At 39.7% G+C, this 27093-nt stretch overlaps 1 protein-coding gene across 1 annotated transcript in view; it reads left to right on the top strand.

Annotated features, from left to right (window-relative positions):
• The first annotated feature begins 128 nt into the window (after positions 1-128).
• The window catches only part of ARHGAP10 (Rho GTPase activating protein 10), an 86785-nt gene continuing 59820 nt past the window's right edge, over positions 129-27093 (top strand). The window contains exons 1-4 of the mRNA XM_053460694.1: positions 129-536; positions 19721-19816; positions 19907-19968; positions 24212-24283. Of these exons, the coding sequence (XP_053316669.1) occupies positions 383-536; positions 19721-19816; positions 19907-19968; positions 24212-24283 (384 nt within the window). The 5' untranslated portion in view covers positions 129-382. The remainder of the gene's footprint in view (positions 537-19720; positions 19817-19906; positions 19969-24211; positions 24284-27093) is intronic.

Genomic DNA, 27093 nt, shown 5'->3' with positions numbered 1-27093 from the left:
AAGATAATAGGTAGGGAAGCGTTGACAGACAGCACTAGCTTACAGGCTGGGGGCGGGGACATGGGCGGGGTCAGTGTGTAGGAATGTGTGTGCTGAGGCTGATGGGATGGAATGAGTTATCTGCCTGAGGCTGGAAGGAGCTCAGCGTCTTGGCACAAGAGTGTCAATGAAACCTAGCAGTCTATTTTTTTGAATTGTTACTCCTCATGGCGGCTGTCTGTTGTTAAGTAGTGGATCGGTGCTGTGCGGCAGCATTCCGGAGCCAGGTGACCTGCGGCTGGCCGTGTCGCCTGTCTGCCTATTTATGTGCTTGTGTCTCGGTTGCCTATTAAGGGATTTGCAGGGCACGGAGGATCTGAGCCGGGACTGGTGAGCTGGAATCATGGGGCTGCAGCCCTTGGAGTTCAGCGACTGCTACCTGGACAGCCCCTGGCTGAGGGAGAGGATCCGCTCGCACGAGTCGGAGCTGGACCGAACCAACAAGTTTCTTAAGGAGCTTTTAAAGGATGGGAAGAACCTCATTGCTGCTACAAAAAGTAAGTGTGTGATCCAGCAACTCTGCTACACGACTCTAGTGTGTAAACAGACACACCACCGACACTTACAGCCAGGGAGTTAAATAAACCTTCTCGCCATGACGTCATTAACACTTCCCTTAATGTTACATTTAGGGTGTGAACTCCAGAGTCAGATTATATTGGAAAAAACTGCTGGCGTTTCTTATGTGAATTAGTAACACGGGAACATTATGTATAATACAAGAAGTAGAATGTGCTGTGATATGACTTAGCATGGATTTTACTATTTATTTGTTTCGGATAGTGCCATCATATTTTGTAGCGGTGTACAATGTTTCCAAAAAGAGGTGTCATCACTGGCGTATGGTCCTGTGTTAGAATATTTATTTATACAGCGCCAACAAGTTCCTTCTTATGGTACATTCAAAGGGTATGACAAAACTACAAGCGACAGACTAAGGCAACCCGGCACTAACAGCTCCAAGTTTACAGTCTAGAGGATTACGATAAATACAATATATAGATCTGCATTTTGTGCTTGTGAAAAAAGGCTTGCTTTATAGCCAGCGGCTAGCAGAATTCCAACGAGTCTTCCTTTTGTAACTTGTACACCATGAAAAGGAAAGCTAGAGGTCTGTTCCCAGGGGTCAGGTCTTTGCCTCTAGTAAGACCGCGCTACACCTGGATAAAAGTCCCGATGTTCTTCCTTTTGAACTGAGATAGCAGTGTATGTGCTGCAAAATACAATATAACCCCGTGTCTAGCCTTAAGAAAAACATCTTTGGTGGGAGAGACCTGCAAGAATAATAATCAATGTGTTATATACTGAACCCACTGTACAGCCTACAGACTGAAGAACTGCAGACACTCAGAAGAACATTGGGATTTCATTGGGATAATGTTGATTTCATCCATGCCTCGTTACAGCCGCTGTTCTATATGAAATCACGCTATTAATGTAGGGCATGCCGTGGCTGTCTATGCATGGGTGATGTAAGAGTATAATTTTCTTGGACGCCATGGTTACGTAGGATGGTACCTTCAGCAGGTTGTGACTTTGGTGCAGGGTGTTGATGGAAGTCTTGCTGACAACCATGGCATTTTTTAAACCAGCAAGCAAAAGAAATGTACACTTCATTTTCCGATGTGTGCATAAACTTCAACCTTATACGTATATTTTCAGAATTAATAATTATTGGACTACTCTGTGTTTTTTTTTTTTCTTATTTCTAATCAATGGTTGATTCAATATAAATATTTAATGTGAGTATGATTTATTTCTGTGTGATATGTTATTCCTATGTATATGCCTTGTTTACTTCAACACATTATTTGTGGATCTGGATGTCATCCTTTTTAATGAACATCTCCGGGACCTCGCAATAACCTCAGATGGCACACTGCATTGTGTTATTCAAGATAGTGGTGTTAAGTGGGTACTGCTTATCTCCATGAAATGATGGATTCACTTAAAATATATTGAAAGTAGTGACGATTGTATTTCATATGTTTATGTGGCTTTTAGTCACATGCACTTAGGTATGTATGTAATATCTGTAGCAAAGCGTCTCATACATGGTAAAATGATCAGTTGTTTCCATGTTCCATGTGAGTATTCACATATCCATGATCTACGTCTCTTGGAACACAGCGCTAATTGTGACGCAGTGGGCAGCATAAGTATTTATGCTGCAAATGGCATCCTATATCCTTACACGAGCCACGTATTGCCACGACCATAGGAAAGCGTGTGTTTATTTGTGACGATTCTCTGGCATCACCTCATGTGAGCTCAGAAAAAAAACAAAGGCCCCCTGTGCAAAACTTCAAACAAAAAACAGCACACATTGCTGGGTACCTTATTTCCAATATAAATATGCCACGTACAGAAATAAAATGGTAAGCAATGAAAAATCACCAATTATAGGCAGTCTGGGGATTTGTACATATGAATCATTATCTGACTAACACAGATCAGCAGAGTCATTTATCTTTAGTACGATCAGGTTGTAGCAGTTGTGTTAGCAATCTGTTGCTGTTCACAACTTGACATAAAGTGAATTTGAATTAAGATGTGTTGGTTTTGGCTCAGAAGATAAGAACTACAATCTCACCATTCTCCATTCCAAAACCACAGCGGCAAAAAAAAGGTGAACCGAGACATTTTATGCTGCAATAAGTGATACTAAACTATTTAAATATTAAAACATTTAAATGGTATCCCTGTGCAGTCCCTTACCAAGAAATAACGCTTCTTTGTAGGTTTTTTAAATATGCATTTGTTTACTGGAAAAAAAGACAAAAAAGCATCATAGCAGAAGCTGGGGTAAGTGCATATGGTGGCTGGAATGCCCCTTCCAAACGTTTTTGAAAAGTGGTCTTATCACCATGAAGTGGCCCCCTGTTGCTCCCCCAACAAAGCCTAGCCTGTAATATATGCCCTGACTACAGTGCTCACGGACATTCACTTATAATAGCTCATGGTAATCATAAACAGTCAAAACAGCAGAATGTTAATGTTTAATGCACACGGGCATTAAATAGGTTAAATAATTACACATATGGAAGATTTGCTCACCGTTGTTAAAGATGGTAAAACACCATGGAAGTTTTATTGAAGGAATTTGGAGTGTTGAAGTGATAATTCTATTGAACCGTAGTTCACGTCTGGTGGGGTCATTGTAAGGGCCCCAGTAACATCCCTGCATAGAAACAACTGGAAAGGTGCAAGCTACAGGAACATTCAGTTCGTTGCTATAGTGACACATCCTCACAACAGAGTCTACTTGTGTTCATAACTCCCAATATTGTTCTGATTTCCAGTCAAAAAGTATAATCCCCCCCCCCCGAACACTAATCTATACCCCTTATAAAGAATAAGCTTTTGTTTGGACAGCATCCTATATCACTTTATTAAATTATTACCCATTCCGTTGGAAAATGAATGGAATGTGTGTATATTTTTTTGTATATCCCTGTGTTCTTAAATGATATAATTGTGTGTGTGTGTGTGTGTGTATCCATAAATAGTATAAATAGTTTTATGTTTCTTATGAAAACTAACTTCGTACCTGGTTCCCGAGGACTTACTGTTTAAGATATTTTGTAATATTTGGTTTATGGTACATCCAGGGTATTCTACCTATTGACATTACATTTCCAAATTGTTACCAAATCTTGTAATGCAGGTTTTCCCTGGCTCAGTTGCAGTGTAGTGGAATGGCACTCATTCTCGACGTTGGCAGAAAACAGTGGAACCCTGGTACACCTGTTTCCTGTCAGAAGTCTGACCAGAAGTGGTTTTCATGGAAAACTTGTGGCAAAAAAGCCATACATCTGATGTGGAAATATGGCCAAGTCACTCAACTATTTACAGAAACTGGGGCGCAGAAAAATGGCAGCAAGTGCTTTGGACTTAGAAGTTTAAATACTTGTCGGTAGCAGAAGGCATTTTGTTCCCAGGAGGTCTGCAGAGCAGTACAAGAAGTATTTGTAGGCAATCGTGAAGCATGGTGGAGGTTCCTTGCCAGTTTGGGGTTGCATTTCTGGCAAGGAAGGTGGTAATGCTCGTCTCAGGCAGATCCTTATCTGTCATGTAATACCATCAGGGAGGGGTCTGGCCCCAAATATACTCTGTAACGTGACAAGAACCCCAAACATACAGCCAAAGCCATTAGGAGTCCTGGAAGTGATGGAATGGCCCCAACAGAGCCCTGATCTCAACAGCATTGAATCTGCCTGGGATTACATAAAGGGAACCAGAAGGGAAGGTGATTCATGCCCCTGTGGCACCGCAGTGACATAGTGGTTTGCCATGTCATCCGCAGGGGGGTAGCTGTTTATTTTTAGCTTTTATTTAAAAGCTGGGAAACAGTAAAATCAAAGCAAGTCAAATATGAATCTTCATTGGAGATTTGTTTTCGCTTTAAAAAATCTTCTCAGGGCCCTAGGAAGATGAGTAAATTGGAGTAACATCAGAGAAAGTGAAGGTCTTCTTTGTTTCGGGATACATCATACAAAAAGTACGAGAAATGCCCACAATCTCACATGTTCAATGTGTCTCTCGTTTAAAATAAACCTGCTGAACAGCATGTCGGGCAATTTGTGTCTGTGCCATTACTAAACCTCAGTTACACCATAACTGATCTAGAATTCTAAGCTTTCTAAAGAAAAGAAGAAAAAAAAAACACCAACCTTTTTTTGGATTACGTTGTCACAGCTCACAAACCACATCCTGCTCCTAGCAAACATATAGACAATTCTATTATTCTCTGATGCTGCCTGGAAGAGTTTAAACCTTCTACACATATCTATAAAGAATCCTGTCTATATGTCTTAACAATTCCACATTATGTGTTTATAGTTTTAGTATAATAGACATTATTTTTCCATTGGGTGGATTATTACCCTTCCCCTCCTGATTGGTAAATATACATTTGTGCGTGTGGCTGGTCTGTCTTTGAATTGTTTGAGTAAGGCACTTTGCTTCCAACCTCCTAGGGTGGTGTAGGAATGGCTAAGACTTCAGAGCTAGGCTTATAAACATCTCTTACTTAGCTTAACATACCCTGACATAACAATTGGGAACATGGGGTCCATCTGCAGACCCATTGCCTGGAGGCCAGCAGGGTCTCCAAGGTACATATACAGTATGTTCTCTTGGATACCCGGATGTGACATCATAATCTGGTACCTTCGTAAGAGTGGCTTATGCCACGTATGCCGAGACAATTAGTCTACCAGAAAGCCTGTTTTTGCTTACTCATGGAAATTTGTGGATACTTATTGGTAATAGGGATAAGCCACCAAATTTTAGTTCTTCTGAATCACTGCAATTTATGTTGTGTAACTCCAAGCGCTTTTATAAGAGAATCACTCCCTAACCGTTACAGTGTGGAAAAGTTTTGTTGGGAGTGTGGGAGGAGATAGACATGTGGATATACCATCTTTTATTTAGGCTGTTCCCGACAGCCCCTCCTAAAGAAGAGTGCATATTAAATGAAGAAAAATTAAATAAAACGCATCTCCTGCTCTGCAATTAGCTGGAGGCAGAACCTCCCATGCATTTGCAAAAGAGACACCATGGACGTTTAAAGGATACATCAATATCCATATGATGGGTAACTTGGTTGACCCACTAATGTAAGGTTTCCTTGCTATCTGAGTAAGACTTTAAAATAAAAAATACCTTCTGGATTTACTGGGGACCTGGCACAGTTAAGCACCTGGGTTCCCTTGGAGTGTGCAGATTCCTCATTCTGGTTATTCTTTAAAATTCTTATACAACATACTTTGTCTCATCTACCCACTAATGGGACATTAGGCATGTAGAGCAATGTGATACGTTCATTTACTTTGATTACGCTTTTTTAAGCGCCAACAAATTCTGCTGCTGTGTACAACTTAAGTGAGGTGGTTAACACATACATAACAAAATGTACATTAACCCCTTCAGGAGTGGGACGTACCTGGTACTTCCTGGTCATACGTCACCGCCAGACCGGGACATACCAGGTACGTCATCGATGACGCGCGATCCAGCGTCGCTATGAATGCTGAGATTGCGAGGGGCAGCTGCTACTGACCGCTGGGTGTCCCCAGCGAACCGTAGCAGTCACTCCCCCTCAATTCCGTGCACGTGATCGATTTTGAAGCGAATCACGAGCACCGAATTTAAAATATTTTAATAAAACTTCGGTCTTCGAGGGAAGACGCAGTATGAGGACACCGGTCCTGAAGGGGTTAACACATACACATACAGATACAACGGGAGCTTAGAACTCTGCCTATGAGCTTGCCATCTATGATACTTCTATATGAAGTGGGCCCTTGAGGGTTACGCTCATGGGCTTGCAATCTAAAGAATGCTTCCAAACATGCTGTAAACGCCATGCAAATCACTATATTTCTCTTACTTGCAAATTAACGATAACATGTTGCACAATACTGCCTCCTCATTTAACCTGGGGCAATAGGTTTCAATGTTTTTGTCTGTCTGTTCCCACAATGTAATTCTGCTTATTAACTTTCCTGTTTGTATGGAGGTTGGTGACTTCATCCTGCTTCGTTTGTCGGTGTCTTAAGGTTCATGTCGTTGAGAGGGAATCAGATAAGTGGAACAGCCTCCCACCATGTTTCCATGTGCATATATTTGTGTATATCCACAACACTTTGAAAATGATATAATATACTAATATAAAATTTGATACTTTAAATTCATATGCAATTTACAAATATATCGGCATAATAATTAATCAATGTCACCCATTCATTTAAAAAAGAAATGTTGCACCTGCTGCTCTGACGAGTGTATTGGTATGGCCCAGAGCCTTCCTTAAGACACAACAAGCTGAACACTTTAAGATGCTGGCAAGGACACGTCTGAAAATGAAAAGGCACAAAAACAAGAAACAGAAGGCATAGGTAAAGAAAAGGCAGGTTAAAACAAATATATCACCAGCTACATCCATATCAGGAACACTCTTATGAAGAGTGGATTCTTTAGGGTTCCTGAGCCTCTGTAGATTTAGAGGGAGTCTAAACAGAATACTGTGCTAGTGGAAGTGGATTATCTGCCATCCGTGTATTTTAAATCAGATGCAGATTTACCCAATGAGGCAATCCATTTAATCCATTGGTCACTATTGGCTTGAGTCTTACTGCTAGGTGAGAAGATCTCAAAAAGAGAAAATCTTGGTTATTAATGCCCCCATGACAACTATAAATTGCTAAGTAGTGTGTGTTGCAAGTTTGAGCTTTTATAAGGGTAAATATATTTAGCGGTGGATGACAAGCTAGCTCTGGGGTACCACGCGTGTGCGCTGGCCATCCAAGGAGCTGGGAGGCAAATGCGGTTGTAGCTTTATTTATTTGAGAAAAATGATAGACCCCATGAAAAAGACACTGGTCTATATGTATATTTTGCTTTAAAATATTGACCTTGTAAGGCATACTATTGAATATCATTTGTTAGTAATTTTTTAATCTGTGTCTGATTTTACACAGCCAGGAAGGGAGGGGGGATTCCTCGCAACCTCTTCTCTGCTTCTTGAGAAGTATAAATAGGGTACTTGCTAGAAACAGCTGTTTGTGTGTTTATACTCAGGATTTTGAGTAGTGGTTGTTAGACATTTGAGGAATTGAGTTGCAGCTTCTGAGGACCTAGGCTTTATGTATGACCAAAACCCCTACATATTCTATATATTGTGTAGTAAGGTTATACCAAACTCATTATTGAGATGTTTATATATCGTCCATGAAACATGAATGGTGGCACATTACTACTGACCCATAGCAATGGGTGTATTTCTTTTTTGTGGTTTGCATGATATTCTTCATCTGGACTTTATTCTCAAGAGGGGAAGCTGCAGCTCCCTGACTTCACTGTACATTATCAAGAGTCAACGTTCAATTGAATTATGCATTATGTGAAGCAAGCCCGGTGTTTTGCACTGGAGAAACCTGCTAGTGTTGGCCCTCAATAATAAATAGTTGAAGCCACCATTCCCCCTTTAGTGAAAACACAGTAGGTAAGATATTTGGTTTATGTATGAATAGCTCAGCGGGTCTCAGCCAAAATAAATATTCACCTAAATACGCATATGTACGCCTTGCCAAGCTACATATATTTATATGCCATATATCTATAATAAATATAAATGCACCCAGTACAGCATATTCAGGATTTGCAAATGAGTTGAACATTGTACACCGTTGAGCTCCTGCAAAATTGGCAATTGCATAATGGGTCAAAACATTAGTGAGATTATGGAATACATTTCCTCATTAACAGCCAGTATTAAAGTCTATGTTGGGGAGAAGTAAATTATTTAATTATGTTTTGTACTTATTGCATCATTTGCGGTGGTCACGTCTCATCCAGATTTTTCCAAACTTGAGCCGTATATATTGAGTTTTTTTTTTGTTTGTTTGTTTCTTTTTGCATTTTGGTAGCTTTAGATGTTAAGGTTGTTTTTGTATATGGGTTCTGGAACTCAAAAAACACTATTGCATTTTATATGCCATTCACTGTTAAATTTTATGATGTCTGTTTATAAAAATTAAGTATGATGTAAAGTAGCCAAGTTTATATGTGGACATTTTCTTGTATATACAATGTATAACGTAAATAAACATTTAGAAAGTTGACAGATACCCTTCATTTCATAGAAAAGCAAGTAATCCGATTGTGACGTTACCATTGAGAAAAGCGCCTGTAGGAATGTTCAGATGCAATTATATGAGAGGAGAATATACAGAAGTCATCTGCAGATTGCATGACCCTGAAAATCTGCTAATTGATCCTAAAACCCCGAGTTTGGTGTTAAAATGCCAAGGCTCAAACTTAAGAGAGTTTTCATGCATAGGGAAACACGGAGGGCTTTTAATCGAAAGTGGAGGTTCAGGTTGGTATTTGAAGATTCACAGCGGCTATGCATTTCTGTGTATAACATACAATTCGGAAATAGAACGCAAGAAAAAAAACTGTGGAAAATGTGATGGCTTCCCAATGAGAACAATGGTTCATGCTTTCGGTTAAAGTGGTCGGTAAGGTATGAGGCTGGAAAATGTAATAACGGAAATACCAACATGCTTCAAAACAATGGTTTATTTTTCACTGATAAGAATAGTTTACTTTGGTGACTCCTTGAACTTTTACTTTCCTATTCTCGTGTCAACTATGTGTCCTTTCAATTTGTGCTGTATAGAAGGCGGATGGTTTGTGGGTAGAAAGGAAGACCAGAAGAGCTGCAAATGTTTCTGAAATTATTTCATGTCCAGAACACCTTTTTGTAGAATTCTTCAAGGTTTGCTTATAATTAAAATAATTATAATTTATGCTATAGGCAATACAATTAATAATGATTAATCACAATTGTCTTCCTGTGGGACTATTTTTTTGGGTGAACAGTTCTAGATTCACTCAATCACTTCTTCAAGGTTAAAGATGTTTTAAGATCTATATATATCTTAGTATATACACTTTTGTGTCGTACAAAAAAAGAAGTGAAAAGGCATGCATGGTTACAGGCTCCTTGGGGTACTGAAGGCTTTGTTGAGAAGATTGGAGATTTCCCTTATAAACTGCCTATTTACAGTAAGGAAGGAGGTCTGTACTTAGCCAGCATAGCCTCCATAGCACGCTATGTCTGTTCTGTGGAAGTAAAGGGCTATCCTGGGTCCCTAAGGCAGGCCTATAGCAGTATTGTCTATGTACTTAATCCTGGGGCTTACTCACTAAAAGGAGTTGGCAAGAAAGCTGTTGCTTCAAATCCATCACTTCACTATTCACTATGAAGAGCGAGCAGTGGCAGGTTTCTTTGGTATAATCATACACTGGAACTCTCAGGGTTTGATCCGGAGTCCTCTGGGTTTTTGTCCCATCTCAAGGTAAATGGGCAAATTCTCAGGATCACACAGTCTAAATTTTTACGCTGCTGTGAGCCTATACTCCCCACTCAGTGCTTTTGCCACCAGTATATTATGGTTGATACCCCAGTTTAGAGGACTGCAAAACTTGTGGGCGGTCTTGCTGGGGCTGCGGGTGGGAGCGGGCGGTCAGGCACTGTACCTGCGGGTCCTGGTAATCCCGCGCAGTCCCGCAAGGCTGTCTTCTCGTCTTAGAGTCAACTCATTTACAAAGTTCCCAGGTGTGGTGGTAATGGCTGAGTTGGCCCTGCATAATGGAAAGTTCAATGGGTGAGGAGACATTGAAGACTTCTCAGTATTCAGGGACAGCTGAACTCTTCCTCCAGAACGACCTCACCAGGATTGAACCTTCATAATGTATAGTGGTCAGACATAATCTCTTTATTAAGTAAGCCCTCTGCCTTACCATCACTTCTTAACTCTGCAACCTTACCATAACTCCCACCTCTCATCCACCTAAAGTTTTTCACAAACCAATGGAAACCTATTTTATGGATGTGCAGAATCCCGATGAGGCTCTGTATATCTGCACTAATGATAGTTAAAGACTGGCTGAGACTGTTGAGAGCAGGAACATGGGCCAGATTGCCAGGACTCCATTGTACATTTTAGGACAGTTGGCAGTGATGCATGCCACCCAAAACAATGGTTTTACGAGTAAGTTCAAAACATCTGCTTCAGAAGGTTTGATTTAAAATAGTTGTGTTCTTTCCAAGTTACGATTGTATTTCTAGCCTGCAACATTTTGAAATTTTACCAGATACATTGCCAGGCACCTGCTATGACAGTTATTCAAGTGTATGCTTGGATAAGGGTGCTCTAGTTCTAGCTTTACTGGGACCAAGTAACATTATCAATGACCAGATCACTAATAAAATCTTACATGACACACAGTGCTGCTCCTACTCCTCGGACTTGCACACAGCTATGTTTGTGTAGGAAATCGGAAGAAGAATCTCATCTGGTGTGTAACTTTCTATGTACTTGATTTATTTAGTGAGGTTCACTCTTTGCAGATCTCATACGTTGACCACATTGATTCACTGAGACAGCTGGCAGCCTTGATTTGTAAATGGGGAAAAGAGAAGTTCCAGATGAAATTAGGCTGGGTCACATTTCATCCATAAAGCCCAAAGCACTTGGACAGGAATACTGAATCACATTGATTACATATTCAGAATGCCAATGACAAAGTTCCTATGAATAACGCTGGCTCTTCCTGCCTCTACCTCAGTTTGACCTTTGGCAAGTGTGACTCTTGTCCATTTAAACTAGTAATCAACAAATCAAAAGAAACAAAACATTACAAGTCTGTGACACCAGTTAAATATAACTGAGCTCTTGCTTTTATTAACAGCCCATTGGCAGAGAGCACCCTGATCGTCCCATTAGCAGTGAAAAGGCGAGCTGTCCTTGCTTTGGTGACATCCCTCCTAATCATTGAGTTTAAGTGTTTCAGCTGCACCCACCAACAGACCAACATTGGCATTTAAATGGGTCGTACTGAAGAGCTTGGTGACTTTAAACTTGGCGCTGTCATAGGATGCCGCTTTTGCCACAAGCTAATTCATGAAATTTCTGGCCTGCTAGATCGGCCCAGGTTCGCTGTAAGTGCTTGTGTATTTAAATTGTAAGTTTTGAATGATAGCCGTAACTTATTTTTCCATTGCTTAATCAGAAAAGCAGTTACATCTGCTTTTCCGTGTCTTTGATGAACTTGTGAACTTTTCAGCGAGAGTTCAAATAGAAAATAATGGTTAAATGAATGAAGTGTGAGTCAGACTTTTTAAAATAGATTTAACACCAGAGGCTTATACAATATAGTGAAACTTTTTTTGTCACAAAATTTGATAACCACTTCCCACCTGCTTAGAAGAGTCTTAGCTGTGAATATAAAGTGCAAATTAAGGAAACCTTGTGATTCACTTTTTACTACAGTCTTCTTTGGACCTGTTTTTTATATATATATATTACGGTATATTATATTATATTATATATGTGTGTACAAGGGGTCTGTTTAGGTGTTAAGCTGCACCCACTGTTAACAGACAAACATTGGCAGTGAAATGAGTCGCGCTGAAGATCTCGGTGACTTTAAACATGGCACTGTCATAGGATGCCAGCTTTGCCACAAGCTAAATCATGAAATTTCTGCCCTGTTAGATTGGCCCAGTGTACTGTAAGAGCTATTATTGAGATGGGAAAGCATCTATGAGTAACAACAGTTCAGACTACTACATGGAGGAGGGATAATGGTCTGGGGCTGTGTTTCAGGGTTTGGGCTTTTTAGATCCTGTGAAGGGTAATGTTAATTCTACAGCATACAAAGACATTCTAGACAATTGTATGCTTCCAACTCTGTGGGAAGTTTGGAGACGCCCCTTTCTATTCCAACATGACTGTGCCCCAGTGTAGAGCCCTGCGCGGGACTGCTTTTTGAATCCCGCTCCCGCCCGCTCCCGCAATGTGGGTGTTCCGCTCCCGCCACATTTGTGGCCAATCCCGCCTGCTCCCGCCACATTTGTGGCCAATCACGCCCGCCTCCTTACCGCGCAGTCCCGCAAGGCTGCCCTCGAGTTGTTCCCTCACAGCATCTCTTCTCTTGCTCCGCCCAGGAACAAGGCGGAGTCACAGGAAGTGACGTCACATCACGTGACTCTGCCTTGTTCATGGGCAGAGCAAGATAGGAGACACTGTAATGGAGCAGCGAGAAGGCATCCTTGCGGGACTGTGAGGGATTACCGGGACCCGCAGGTACAGTGCCTGACCGCCCGTGCCCGCAAGTTTTTTGGCGGGTCCCGCCTCCCAATGCAGTCCTCTACCCAGTGCACAAATCAAGGTACATAAAGACAAGGATGGATGAGTTTGGTGTGGAAGAACTTGACTAGGGATTATTTTCAGAATCAATTAGTTGGCTGATTTATTTTTTCGATTAATTGGATAAAAAATAAATGTACATTTTTTGTTTATTTAAAATTTAAAGAACAAACAGCAGAAAAAAACGTTGACAAAAATACATTTACCAACCTGCATATCTGAGCACAGGTTTGCCACTCTGCCCACAAATATGCCTTATACCCCCAGATATGCCTTATACCCCCACATATGCCACTCTGTCCCCCCAGATATGCAATAGTGCCCTCTGATATGCCTTATACCTCAGATATGCCACTGTGCCCCAGATAAGAATTACACCCTATAATCTGCCACTGTACCCCAAAATATGCCTTTTAACCCCATGATATGCCACTCTGCCCCCCTGATATCCCTTATACCCCTATGTGCCACTGTGCCCCTGATATGCCACTCTGCACCCCCCAAACTTACCCCCCATGCTCCAGACTCCTTGGTGTCTAGAAGGGCCAGCCGCCTAGACAACCTCTGCTGCTGGCCGGCACTTTCGCTGGAGCTTCTATGACTGAGCACCAGAAGGTCACGTGATGCCGGTGCTCCATCATAGAAGCCCCAGTGGAAGTGCCGGCAGTAGCGGAGGATTGTACAGACCGCCGCTGGCTGTCAGAGAGAAGGATCTGGATCTTAGTGTTATTATCTGGCCTATGTTTGAGGTCGGTTTATAAGATGATGGGCATTTTAGAGCATTTGCTCTGGGAAAAAAAACCTCAAATTATATTCAATAAAATCAATTCAACTGATCGATAATGAAATTTGTTGGCAACGATTTTCATTATCTTTTAGTTATTGCAGCCCTAAACTTGACCGGTGGCACAGAGCCCTGACCTCAACCTCATCCAACACCTTTGTGATGAACTGGAACAGAGATTGTGAGTCAGGCTTTCTCATCCAGCATCAGTGCTTCACCTCACAAATGGTCTACCGGACGAATTGGCAAAAATTCCCACAGAAACACTCCAAAATCTTGTAGAAATCCTTACCAGAAGAGTGGGAGTTGTTGTTATAGCTGCAAAGGAGGGACTAACTACATACTAATGTGCATAGTTTTGGATTGGTATATACAAAGTGCTCATATTGGTGTGATGGTCAGGTGTCCACATACCTTTGGCAATATAGAGTATTTTCAATGCTGGCCGTCTACTGGTATTCACTTTGTTACAAACACACTTTTTACGACCCATTACATTATTCAGTTGCAAGTTTTTAATGTCATAAAAGGACTTAGTGTGCCTACTGATTGGAAGGTTGATAAAATACCACTTTTATGACTGAACATCTCAAATTCCTGGGAGGATTATTGGTCTGATGAGCCTTATTATTTTCTTATAAAAGAAGATCCACTAGGCAAATAGACATGTCTTTTCCAATCACAGGGATTATGATAAGGTTATATATGAAGCATATAATATATGTAGGTTTCAATAACACTATAATGAAAAATATTTCTACACAAAGGACTCCAGTGTTTATGACCAAAAGTTTGTGTTATAGAATAAAATGATAGTGATGTAACGTTATGACGAATGTACGTACACACTTGTACAGGGCTTTCTCATCATCCATGGAGAGGCTCCCAGACCAAATGGGAACCGTAAGCAGCTATAGTTGCAAATTGCAATACCCCCTTATCCTATATTATTGCAGATGGGGTTGTCACTGATGCCCCAAAAATACAGCAACATGAGGAGCCACTTGCTGTTTTGCCAATTATCACTGTGATGTTAAGGGGGGACGTGGGCATAAAAGGGTTAATGGTAAAAACCAACTCGCAGGCTCACTTGCTGCTGTACTCACAGGGTCCAGAGTAACTACACCTTAACCCCAAACCTATTAATCCCTAAAACTTTATTTGCTGCCACCACCAAGTTCTATGTAAGATCTTAAAAAATACGTAAGGAGGCTTGGTAACCCCCTGCACTACTCCAACTATAGAAAAACCCAATTTATTTTATATATATAAAAAAAATAAAAAATAAACTTGTAACATTCCTTTCTCCTGAAAGCAATAAGTTCAAATTTAGGACACAAAGACAGAACTGTTTAATTTATATTTCATTTACAATAAAAATATAAAAACAGTGCTTTGCAAAAATAATGGTTACAAGAATACGTACAGCACAGTATAAAATAAACAAGGATAAGACACAGAAAACGTACAAATTACAAAAGTAAAGTGATCCGTGGAAATCTCAATGTTTCATTGCCTTGTCACAAGGTGTTTGTGACAAGAAGTTTCTTAACGGAATCTTCTTCCTTTGTCTTTAGGAGACGCCCATTTGGCTTCATGTGGAGGGGCACTGAGTAGCCCCGGCATGTTACCACACTGCTAAAGAGCTAGGTGGTGAAACCTGGCAGCATACTCCTGCCTGATATTTTTATACATCAAATTTTGTAGTTATCCTATCTCGTGCTTTAAAAACACTGGGGTGATCACGTCCAGGTACTATAAACCACCTATCTGTGTGACCTATTCTTCGTTCTCAGGCCCTTTTCATATGATCCTGGAGGGCACTCTATCAGCACACAGAACATCTTCTTGTTATGGTAATTTATATTCCATAATTCCATATTCCCTAAATAATAACTTTGAAGATGCTAGGTGCCGAGTCCCCTGTGTGACCCCAGTGCCTGGTCCCCGTGAGAATTTTTGGCACCCAGGACAGGACATCAGGCATTCCTTGAAAATGCCCTGCTTGGATGCTCTTCCTGCCTCGCTGATTTTATCATAAGATCTGGCCAGGTTTCCAGATAGCATTAATGGCAGGGTGTGGACTAAGAAATAACTATTTTCTCTTCTTCATGGAAGGTGCTTTTTTAACCCTTAAATATAGGCATTCTGCATGCCAAGGCTGATGGGAGCTAGGTCCTGCATGTTAAATGTATCATAGCCTTATTTCTGCCTCTTGCTCACTGAACGTTGTGCAACCAGCATGTAGAAAGGTTGCACAATGAAGTCTAGTAATTTATTCTGCTACTTTCCCGACTACACTTACTCAACCCCATAATAGCAATTACATATTTAGTGCTTCTAATGTTGTAAAAATATTTTTTTTTTTGTTCAGCCTTAAGATAATTTCTTTTTTCTTTCCCGTTCATTTTTTCCTTCTTTGCCTGTTTTGAAATGGATAATACATTGCTTGTCTGCATGCACAGGACTCACTGTTTTCTAGTTTTATGTAACCTCTTCATTCATGTTCATTGTTACATTTTTAACATTCTTGCCTCTTGTCATCCAACCCTCTGGTTTATTGAAATGAATTATGAAGTAACTGTCTTACAAACGCTCCTTATTAGGTGAAAAAATATCTGCCGACATAAACTGCAGCACGTTTGACATGATAGGATCTTGAAAGGCTCAAGACCAAGCCTTGCCTTCCTGCCGTTGTGCTTAATATGATGCCTCCTTATTGTTTGCTATAATACGGAACATTGACAATGTATTTCTGTGACAAGTGTATATAGACTTTTTTTTGTTTAATTCTGTACGCTCATTTAGGAAACAGTCAAGCACAATACAAAAAAGTCAACCACCTTCAACTAGATGAACACAGGAACATCAACAAAAACATATCCTCTGTTACGTAGCCTTCAACTAAAAACTATTGTACGTTCCATCAAACAGGATGCTTCGTTAGGTGTGAAGAGCTTGGCAGCTTGTAAGCTAATGACGGCATTATGTTAGCATTCTATTGAATTTCTGCATAATGACCTTGGAGGAGAAGAGGATGGATGGCGTTACGAAAATATGTAGTTTGCATGAAATGATGACCTTTTAGTAGCATGTTATTTATACCCTATAGTCCTTTAACCGCAATGATAAGCCAGTATGAACTTGAGTTTAGCACAGTTAGTTATTGCGGTCGGCGGTTTCAAAATAATCGGACACTCCAGCCATCACATGGACATTATGGCCATCTACTAATGCATATAATGCCAGAGAGGTCTCAAGTTTCTGTGATGTTCCCCATAAATCTTAAAGGGGGGACATTCTGCAGAATCTTCCATATGCGTTTGACCCATTCAGCACCCTTGGCAATTTGCTCTGCAGGGTTTGACTGTACACATCTCCTGGCACGTGATATACGTGTTGCCAGTTAGCCCCCATACTGTTGTTTGCCACTTCAGGCAATTAGTGAAGTGACACTTTGGGACATAGAGGGGCAAAAGCTGAGCTGTGGAGCTGCATCTTCTCCATAAGGTAAATACTCCTCTCCCTTTTTAGTTCATTTCAGGTTTAAAGAAATTATATGAAGGTACTTATAAAGTCTTGTGCATTCATTGTCCAGAGGGCTCCCTGGGAAACTAGAGTGGCCCATCTAAAGGGATGGTATTATTACTAGTGAACCAAGCACCTTTTAAAGTACATGTGCCACTAAAAAGTTCATCTCTACGCTGTGTATGCTGTTTTTTTTTTAGTGGCTTCCGTTACTTACCTGGTAACTCTGGCAGGTGGTGAAGACATAGATCTAAAACATACAATAATACCACTTACGGTTGACCGTGGAATATCTAGCAGGGATGAAATTTCATGGACTGATTTATTGCAGAGGTGTATCACAGTACCACGTTTGAATTCTCTCATCACCCCAGCACTGTACAATGGGTAAATGGGATGTAACAGGTAATTTTATATATATATATATATATATATATATATATATATATATATATAACGAAGCAATTTGACATACATAAAGGAGGGCCTTGCTCAAACAAGCTCACAATATAGATATATAAGACCAGGAAACAAACACTAAATCTATCTTTCTTATCTATAGCTTAGCTGTGAACAAAGGGCAAAGGTAAATAAACACGTCCACAAAGGGCTAGTTATCCATTAAATTGGATAAGAAAAATCAAAGAGAAACATATAACTGTAAAGTAGCACTATAGGTCCGCCTATGTAAATTTCTACCCATGAATAATATAACGATGCATGGATTAAATTGCATATTATGCGTGCATCTTTTCATACACTCATCTCCATGCCAAGGAGACTTCTTGGGTCTGGATTTCAACATCTGGTTACTTGGGTTGCAGACTAAGAAACTTGATTTTTCAGCTCAAGACAAAAGAAAAACTTGATAAATTATTAAATATATATTTAGTTCTATCAATGCTTATTCTATGTACCATAGCAGTGTCACTACGTAAGAAGTAGGAGCTGTGCGGTTGGTGGTTTTCCATATAGAAAACTTCCTCTAGTGATCGGAAAACAGTTTAAATTTGTGTGTTTATAGAAAAAAGAAATCATAAGGTTATTGTTGCAGCAGTGTGAGCAGACAAAATTAAACTAATAAATGCAAAATAAAAAAAAGACTGTGATTTTTATTGTTCATCTATTGCAAGCAAAGTATGGCGGGCTGGCAGGAGAGTGGTTAGAGCACCCCTTGGCTTCTGATTTGGGTCATATTTTGTGCATATCTATCATAGTTTTTATTAAATATGAAAAAATAGTTTACATGTGAATTAATATTTACTAGTAAAACTTTTTTCCTATAGGGTCGTCTTATATTCAGGCTTTTTTTTTTCCCCCTAAATTTAATATTCAAATTGTTTTGCTTGTGACACCCCAGGCTTAGTCCTAAATAAATAAAACATACCCAACGAATACCATTCAACAAACGCCATCTAAGGCATAAATATTGGGGATTCCATCACACTGAATGGCCATATATTGCTTGGCCCGCCACTACATCAAAGTATAACAAGTTTGGCGAGTCCTATCTAATTTTTCATGGCTATATTGCTTACCAAGCATCTGAATCAATAGACTCCACTGCATTTTACCCTAGCTAACATGTAAACCCTTTTGGAAACCATTAATGAGGCACCTATGTGGCTGCTCGACCCTAAGGTTTGGTCAGAACCAAAATATGTGCACGTGTTGTGGAGTGTATTTTTTCATCTTTAGCATTAGCTATTAGGATGTTGTATACATCAATTCTTTAAACCATGTTTACAGAAACATTTGGGATGTATACAATAAATTTGGCCCTACCAAGGATAATTTATTAAAGATATAAGATATATCTAGAGTCTAGACCACTGTGTGTGTGTCTCTCGCTTTTTGAACATTTTATAAGGAAACAATATGGAGAAGAGTGAAATCATTCTTGATCCAAACCTTAAAGAACTAAACCCTGCCAGCGACATCCTAATGAATATACTAAGGTGTAATCAAGTCTGAGAGCAGTGGAGCCGAGTGGCTCTGCAGAGTGTTCAGTGTACATCACAGGGAGTCAGTGTGTGTGTTAGGACAGGTAGTGGTTACTTATATATTTCTTTAGGAGGCAGGGGTGTTAAAAGAAATGGCATTGACGCGCTAATCGAAAGCGCTCGTTTGGATCCTGCTTGTCTGAAATCAGGGTGCCTTCCAGTTTTCCGGATCCCTAATATTTAATATAAACCCATCTCCAGCAGAAGGGGTTAATTCTGATTACTAAAGCTAGCTTGATGGGGTACTGATATAAACACAGAGAACATAGATATACAACTTACAAACTCCATTTTTTAAGATTATTATTACATTATGGTTATTTTTTAGTAATAGGCCATCAGACAACTGAGGGGGAAAATAACATACTGGATGTATAAATGTAAGACGTCTTGGAAGAGAAGGAGAAAAGGGTCTTCTTCTGGCAAGTTTAAGGTCTATTAGTAGGTTACGTGGGATTACGTTCATTCTGGTGAGCATACTATACAGGTTGTTATTTGCATTCTTTCATAAACCAAGTTACTCAAATAGTTAATAAATTTGGAATTTATCGTATTATGTGTATGAGTAGATTATATTAAAAGAAATAAACCCTTACTACCTGGTGTGGTTTAACACAACTTTTCCCCCCTCCCTTCTACAGGTCTTTCCACGGCTCAGAGAAAGTTTGCCAATTCCCTGCGAGATTTTAAGTTTGAATTCATTGGCGATGCAGAGACCGATGACGAGAGGTGTATCGGTATGTCCGTCTGAATGATGCTTACTATGGCTGTGTTTAGTAGTTGAGTCTGGATTCATGTTGACCGATCTCATTGTATTTCTGTTCCAGACGCTTCTCTGCAGGAGTTTTCTACATTTTTACGAAACCTTGAGGAGCAGAGAGAAATCATGGTGAGCTTTTTTTTTTCCCCCCGGTGCTGTATAAACAGTGATAATGATAATTTCCCTTCTGTATTGCACAGAGTAACTAAATATAATGTGCATATTGTGCGGAATAGTTCATTTAAGAGGTGCTTTAGTGTATTCCATTTGGATGCGAGCTAAATTGGTTTGCTTTTAAATATAAAGATCATTAGACCAGAAGAGAGCTGGTAATGACCGTTTGTCCCCAGGCTGCTAAAGCCAAAGAACTTGTGCGAAAGAAGATGTTGTCAGTTGGTTGGGTTTTCCAGTGTAACTTGGTTCCCTTCTGTGCTCGGAATCGCAGGATAGAGCCCACTAAGAGGGTGGACAGTAGCAGAGGACGTCTAAAAGCAAGACGCAATAGGAGAAACCGCGAACAAGTCTGAGTCAATAAACTGGAACACAAAGAGAGCTGAATTAACGAGCAACAAGACGAGATCAGGGCAGACCGTCGCTAAGCCAGTGGCATAAGACAAGACCCTGCAGCCTCCGCGGTGCAGAGGGGTCCTAGTTTTCTTAGTGCAGGTGGACCCTTTAAACTTGCCCTACTCCGACATAATCTGTAATATTTTATTACCAAGCATACAAAATATGTTGGCTAACACTGGCTCATTTTGATTTGTTCTGTAAGTGTGTGTAAGTGAGCACTAATTTCACAAGTTCAATAACCTCTTCCAGGATGCAGCCATTTAGATCCAAAACGTGATAAATGCGTAGGGAAGGGCAACACTGCTTGTGTTCTACCACTCCATTGAGCCACATAACCAAATGTACCAAAGCAGTTGACCTGATCCTTGTGTAAAGGTTTTATAGAGGTGATTTATCAAATGGCCAATGTAGATAGGTAGGAATGAGCTGCCTCTAAGGAACGTAGTCTCTGGCGGGTAACACAGGAGAAAGACTGCAATAGAACTTCTGGTTGGGAAGCGGCAAAGAAGATACACATCAGGCAGAAAGACTGCTGCTGAGGAACCCTACAGTGCCTTCCCCATTCCACCCAGCGCTGCCTATTCTTTGTCTTTTGTATACTCTAAGCCTTACTCATTTATCCAAGCACCAACCCTATCCCTGTCCCACAGGTCCATCATACTACTCTGCGCGACTTGTAAAACACAAGTGAGTGGTTTAGGCATATGCTTATGGTATACATATATCTATGCATCTAGGGGAGCTGTTACAACTTCAACAATCTCATTTATCTATCTGTGATCTCCACCAAAGGCGTAGCCGCGACATATTGTGCAAATTTCCCTGGGTGTTTGGCCATTAAGCAGACTGTGAATGGGCATCAAGTGCTGCTGGTTATTTATGTGCAATAATAGGGGCCGCTTGGCCTTACCTCCCCGACAAGTCAGAAGGTTCCAGCCCCTGCTAGCAATGCTTGTAAAGAAATTTTATCGTTTTTGGATTATATCAATCTTTTCGCAGTTGTCCCATTTTTTGCTCTCACTCAAAACTTCCCCTCCCCCAACAATCATATCTGTTGTTGCAGCAATACGAATTAAGGGCTTTAAGGCGAAGTGGATTTGCTTGTCCTTTTCAAAGCCTTTATTTTTAAACACTATGATTGGGACATACGAGGTATTTTAGCAAGACGTTTGTTTGACAATGAGGATTTTCACGGAGCTGAATGAATAAACTTCCTTCCCGCGCTGCCTTCCGCAGACCAGCCTAATCGCCGCTGCTGCTGTGTGTTTTGGCAGAAGTCTTCAGCTCTTTACCCTGTTAGGTTTCAGAGAATTAGATTCCTAGCTAATCATTTTCATACTAATCCAAGAAAATTGTGCTCAGGCAAAAGGAGGAGGGTACGGCACTCTTTCTGTAATATTAGATTGCTAAAACTTTCCATTGGTTGCTATGGTGATAAGATCACTTAACATCAGAATCACTTTTTTTATACACAACAGCCTGAGGAAGGCAAAGCTCAATTTGTATCGGTTTGGTACAATTAACATGAACAGAAATCCAATGGTTTATTTCATAGGAGATAAAATGTTTCCTTAAGAGGATAACAATGTTTAACAAAAGCTTTGCTCGAGTTTGTCTTAATGAGTATCAGAGTACGTTCTGACAGCTTTATCGCATTCATTGCAACGAGACTTTTTAACCTCATGGAAAAGTTCTATGGTTTCAATTTTGTTTTGTACTTCTGGTGATCCTGTTACATTATGTGAGATGCCTAGTGACACAATCTGAAAATATTATTTCACTACAAAGTAATCGGTAACTTTAAGAACTGAAAGGAAAGTGAAACCTATTACAGTAAGTGTTAAGGAATGATAGATACACTTACATTTTATTAATTTTATACAGTTTTATGGAGAACTCTTATCAGTTTTTGATGTGGACATTAAAGAAATTTAGAAAACAATTACATTATTTAAAAGTTGCCCAATACCTTTTAAATCAGTACAGATATGATTGCTTATTGGTACAAATTGGTATAAATCAAACTGGATGCTAAGATTTTTTTTGTCTGCTGTGTTTCTGATAGTAATGGTATACAGGATTGTTACACTCGTTAATAAATTGTCAGACACAGCCTGAAGAAGACTTCTAACAGGTTAAATGATTTGTAATGCTAGACCCACTTAACAGGATAAACTTCAGATACAAAGGTCTAGTCTTTTATAGTGGCATAAGTTATGTTTCTGTCATGAGATTTCTACAGAACCAGACTGGACTTAACAATATGGCCCTGGTCCTTTAAGGCCAGCGGTCGCCTGATGATGTAGATGTGGCTGGGTATATCCAGCTGGTGGCCACGCATTGCTGCAGCCGATCTGTTGGAACGGCAGACTAGGTGACTGTGTGGGGCTGCCTTCAGGTGTTAGAACTGAATTAGTAATTCATTAGTAAATCTCTTAACCTCTGCTTCCTGTTCATTATTCACCCACTCTCCCTGTAGTGAAACATTTATTGTATATAAGCATTATGTATATAATGTCCCAACGTCCCACAATGTCTGTTTAAACCCTTCAAACAAAAGACGGTCACAGAGGATAAAGATGCAGCTTTCATAGACTTCTTTAGTTATATTTTTTTCTAAACCTTATTCTCAAAAACAATATGAGTCTGCATGTAAAATGATGTCGTGCCTCCATGGAGAGAATGTCTTACAAGGAATGCTGCGGCTCACTGGCGTTTCTCAGCACACAGGGTGTTGCACGACGGATTCAGTTTGTGCACGTCTTTGAGAATCCAGTCCGCTATCATTTTATCTTAACTTCAGCTTAAGGCAGCCAGAACTTCAATTGAATTGCTGTAAATACAGAGATAAAAAGTAACTAAAAAGCAGTTAAAGCAGTTAACAAGTGATATATATGCCAACCGTTTATCATTTACTGGAAACCATGTTTAACTTGCACAAACAGAACACACCAGAAACGTAGTAACGTGGCCAACATATTAGAGCCCAAATTCCCTTCTGCTGTGATTTGTGCCGGCGGCTTCTGTACATGGCCTTTTAAATAAACAATATGAATTCTGGTTTTCACCTGTCATTATTCACAGAAACGCAGTTACAGGGATGTTTCATCCTAACCGTTTTTTTTCTCTGCTCAGAATAAGACCAACTACTCTGCTTTTGAGATAGATACAAAAAAAACCCCAAAAAAACACATGAATATCTTTATTCCAGAGATAGGTTTGTTTTATTTTTTTTTTTTGCCAACATTGGAAGATTATTATCTTTTTATTGTTTTTTCTTTTTTTTTTTCTTTTACCGATCAGGTTTAGCCATGTTTCTAACGGTAACATTTTCTTGTCGGTAATGTAAATACACATATCATACAGGACCGTCTGTCCATTTATGATAATAATTCCAAATTGATGAAGTCGATACATTCTTGTATACAGTCTGACATCATACATTTCATCTTTGACACTTTGCACATTAAAGATGGTTAAGGGGTCACCACTCATATTATCGATATTACAAGTTAATTCTTCACTTGTAATATGCCCAGAGGTATCCTTAAAGTATGTTAATAAACATCTCCAGATGGCCGGATATCCAGCTTAGTTAGTACCATCTTGGCTGCCGGTTTCTGATGTCTCTAGCTTAAGTTCAGTCATGCCAGCTTTAAGTGCTTAGTTGTCCGGATCCATCTTTAAAGTTATTTATGATTTTTGTTTTAATATATTTTATAGAATATCTTTCAATGAAATTATTTTGCTTGTACTTTTATCTATGTCTTTTCACACTAAAATCATATGTTTCTTTTGTCAGGCTTTAAGTATAACCGAGACCCTGATTAAACCCTTGGAGAGGTTTCGGAAGGAACAGTTGGGAGCAGTTAAGGTACAGTGTTTTAATACTGATTTGTAACATGAGTATATCGGACCCACTTTAATGTATATGCTAGTTGAGTGCCCCCCTTAAAACCCACAGGGCAATTCTGCAGAATTGGGCTATTCAGCATTTCTTAGCCTGGAAATGTCACAACATATGAGCGAATCAGCTGCCCTTTCAATATTAGGTGCTCTGTAATACTTTTTTTTCCTCTGGAAGCTAAAAGTAACCTGCCGTTTAAATAAATTCTATGGTGTCACTTTAAATGGTGCATAAATTCACCGATAAATTGTGCTTACAACTTTTCTAGCATTGTAAGGTTGTGTTATTTGCACTAAAAGGTTTCTTTACTAGAGGGGGGGGAATCAAAAAATGTCCATAGGGTAGACTGGGCATTTATGGGTGTGCGCGGAAGTATAACGTTTTATGGTTACATTTGCTGATGATATTACTAACAATAATGTATGTGTGTGTGCTTGTGGAGACCGCAAAGGTCAATTTTATATAACTGAAAATTGCAAGATGGCTGTATTTTTATTTTATTTGGGGGAAAAAAAAATCTCTTATTTTATGAAATATTTTAAGGGGAAGTAAGGGTGGTAGGGGGCTAGAAGTGTAAGGGAGTGTTGGGGGGCATGGGCACCAGGTCAAGTTGGGGTCCGTGTGCAGGGGCAGGACCTTGCTTAGAACTCGGCTGGAGGCGGGCATTGTTGCTGTGTTGCGTTACACGTGGTACCTGGGGATAATCCGGAAGGGGAGTCAAAGTCTAGATGATCCAAATCAATTGCAGTATAAAGGGGCTAACCAGGTTCAGTGTCAGTCAACGTCAAGGGTCGATAAGTTTTAATGTAGTAATCCACAGGGTACAAACAGGCCCAGGAACACATAGCTCTAGCATTGAGCTTGGACCATGGCCATGTATTTACAGGCCCTTGATTGCTGTAGCATTGAGAGGCAGAGAGAGACCAGAAACCCAAAAGATACCTGGTGGCGTAATGGTTAGGTGAACTACCTAGTTGCTGATTCAAACTGCCATGGCTTCTTACAGAGATGGTAAGTTTTATTGTTAAAAGCACTTCTGTTTATCTTGTTTTGACTGGGAACCGGCTTAGCTGGCCAGTCCATCTGTTTAGCTACTGTTTAGTTAGTCTCCTAAACAGAGCTAGGTTTTTGGTTTACTTATATTTGTTTGTGAAGCCTGTGTTCCGGTCCCTGCTTAACGGGTTGGCATGCTGAGGCTACAACTGTTTAAACCTATTAAAGCTCATTGGGTCTCCGGACTCATCACTGAATTACAGCCCTAGAGGTATCCTGACAAGTGCCATACCACAATATGTATATATTTTTAATGTCACTTATGTTGTAAAGTTCGTTAATGTGTCTCTCTTTGTAAATACAGCCTCTGTAATAGTTCTAGCTGAGAGATCTACAGAGAACCTCTGATCATCCCTCTGCTGCATGCATACAGTATAATGTAACAGAAGAAACCTAAGGTCACACGTTTCCAGATAGTCTATGGTTATTCCCTTTGCCTTAAAAAACTAAAGGTTTTCTACTCCATACCAATGTATATACATGGATACTTCAACTTAGGATTCTGCTCTGTGCAATCTCCTGCAATTTTATTATTATGTTTAACTAGAAAGATACAGAATCTGCCTTTAATTTGTTGAGATATATATTGTATATTACAGCCTAATGCTTAAAATTGCTCTTATATACCGGTATATTGAAGTCCATTTTTCATTTTTTTTGGTAGTTATTGGAGTTTGAAAATAGGACTTATGTTGTATTAACTCCTCCTCTGGCTGCCCATACTAAAAACAGGAAGTATAATCACAAAGCATACTTAAGTCTACTTCCTGCGCCATGCTCTCGCACTCCCATTGATGGTAATGGAAGTAGCGGCAGCCAGTAACATGTATGTTGTTCAAACATCAGTGTTTCTAATTCTAGTTACTAATGAATACCGTAAAATACACACAAATGGCATGCGTTTAACATGAAAATAGGGCTAGAGTCGTCCTTTAATAACTATTTTGCAGCATGTTAATTAATCACATATGTCTTGAGAAGTGGTGGTTAGCATTTTTTCTTTTCGTGAAAATGAGATAAACTGGATGGATTTGTATATGGATATCTGCATGGATATTCTCATGGCCTCTGGCATAGGACTGTCTTCTGTCCTAGTCCAAATAAGGAGTTTTAACAAAACTTTTCTTTGGAGGCTCTTGGAGATGGATCAGCTTTTGTTTGCCAAGCCTATCATGGATAGAAAATAATGAACGGAATTTTCATGTAGAAACAAACCCGCATAATGCAGGGAGAAGATGAAGAAGGCATGTATAAACTGTTTTAGTTTCCTTTTGAACTGATCATATGTTTTAAAACAAAGAGATATAGTAGCTGGCAGCTTTAAATATTTTCCGTCTTTATTACAGTCATAAACCACTAATGTAGAGCCTTTGTCTGTTTTGTGCGTGTGTGTGTGTGTGTATATATATATATATATATATATATATATATATATATATATATATATAATATTACTCATAAAAGTAATGTTTATAACCAAAGCTGTAATACAAAATGGCATTAATAAAACCATAAAAGGTACAAATGTGTTTAAGGTTGTTGCTACTGAGGTTACATAGGTGGATGTGTATGCCAAATATTTGTCATTAAACTTAAATTGAAGTGTGTTAAATGTATACATGTGTGTAATGCACAGCGACTGGTAGTATTCCCTGCGCTGTATGTATCTACATCGTACTCCAGCATGCACAACCACATGTACAAACAGGTTAGAAAAATATTTT

Source organism: Spea bombifrons, chromosome 1, assembly GCF_027358695.1.
Source record: "Spea bombifrons isolate aSpeBom1 chromosome 1, aSpeBom1.2.pri, whole genome shotgun sequence".
Classification (NCBI taxonomy): Eukaryota; Metazoa; Chordata; class Amphibia; order Anura; family Pelobatidae; genus Spea; species Spea bombifrons.
Note: the sequence above shows the minus strand (reverse complement) of the source record. Positions and strands in the feature narration are given on the sequence as shown.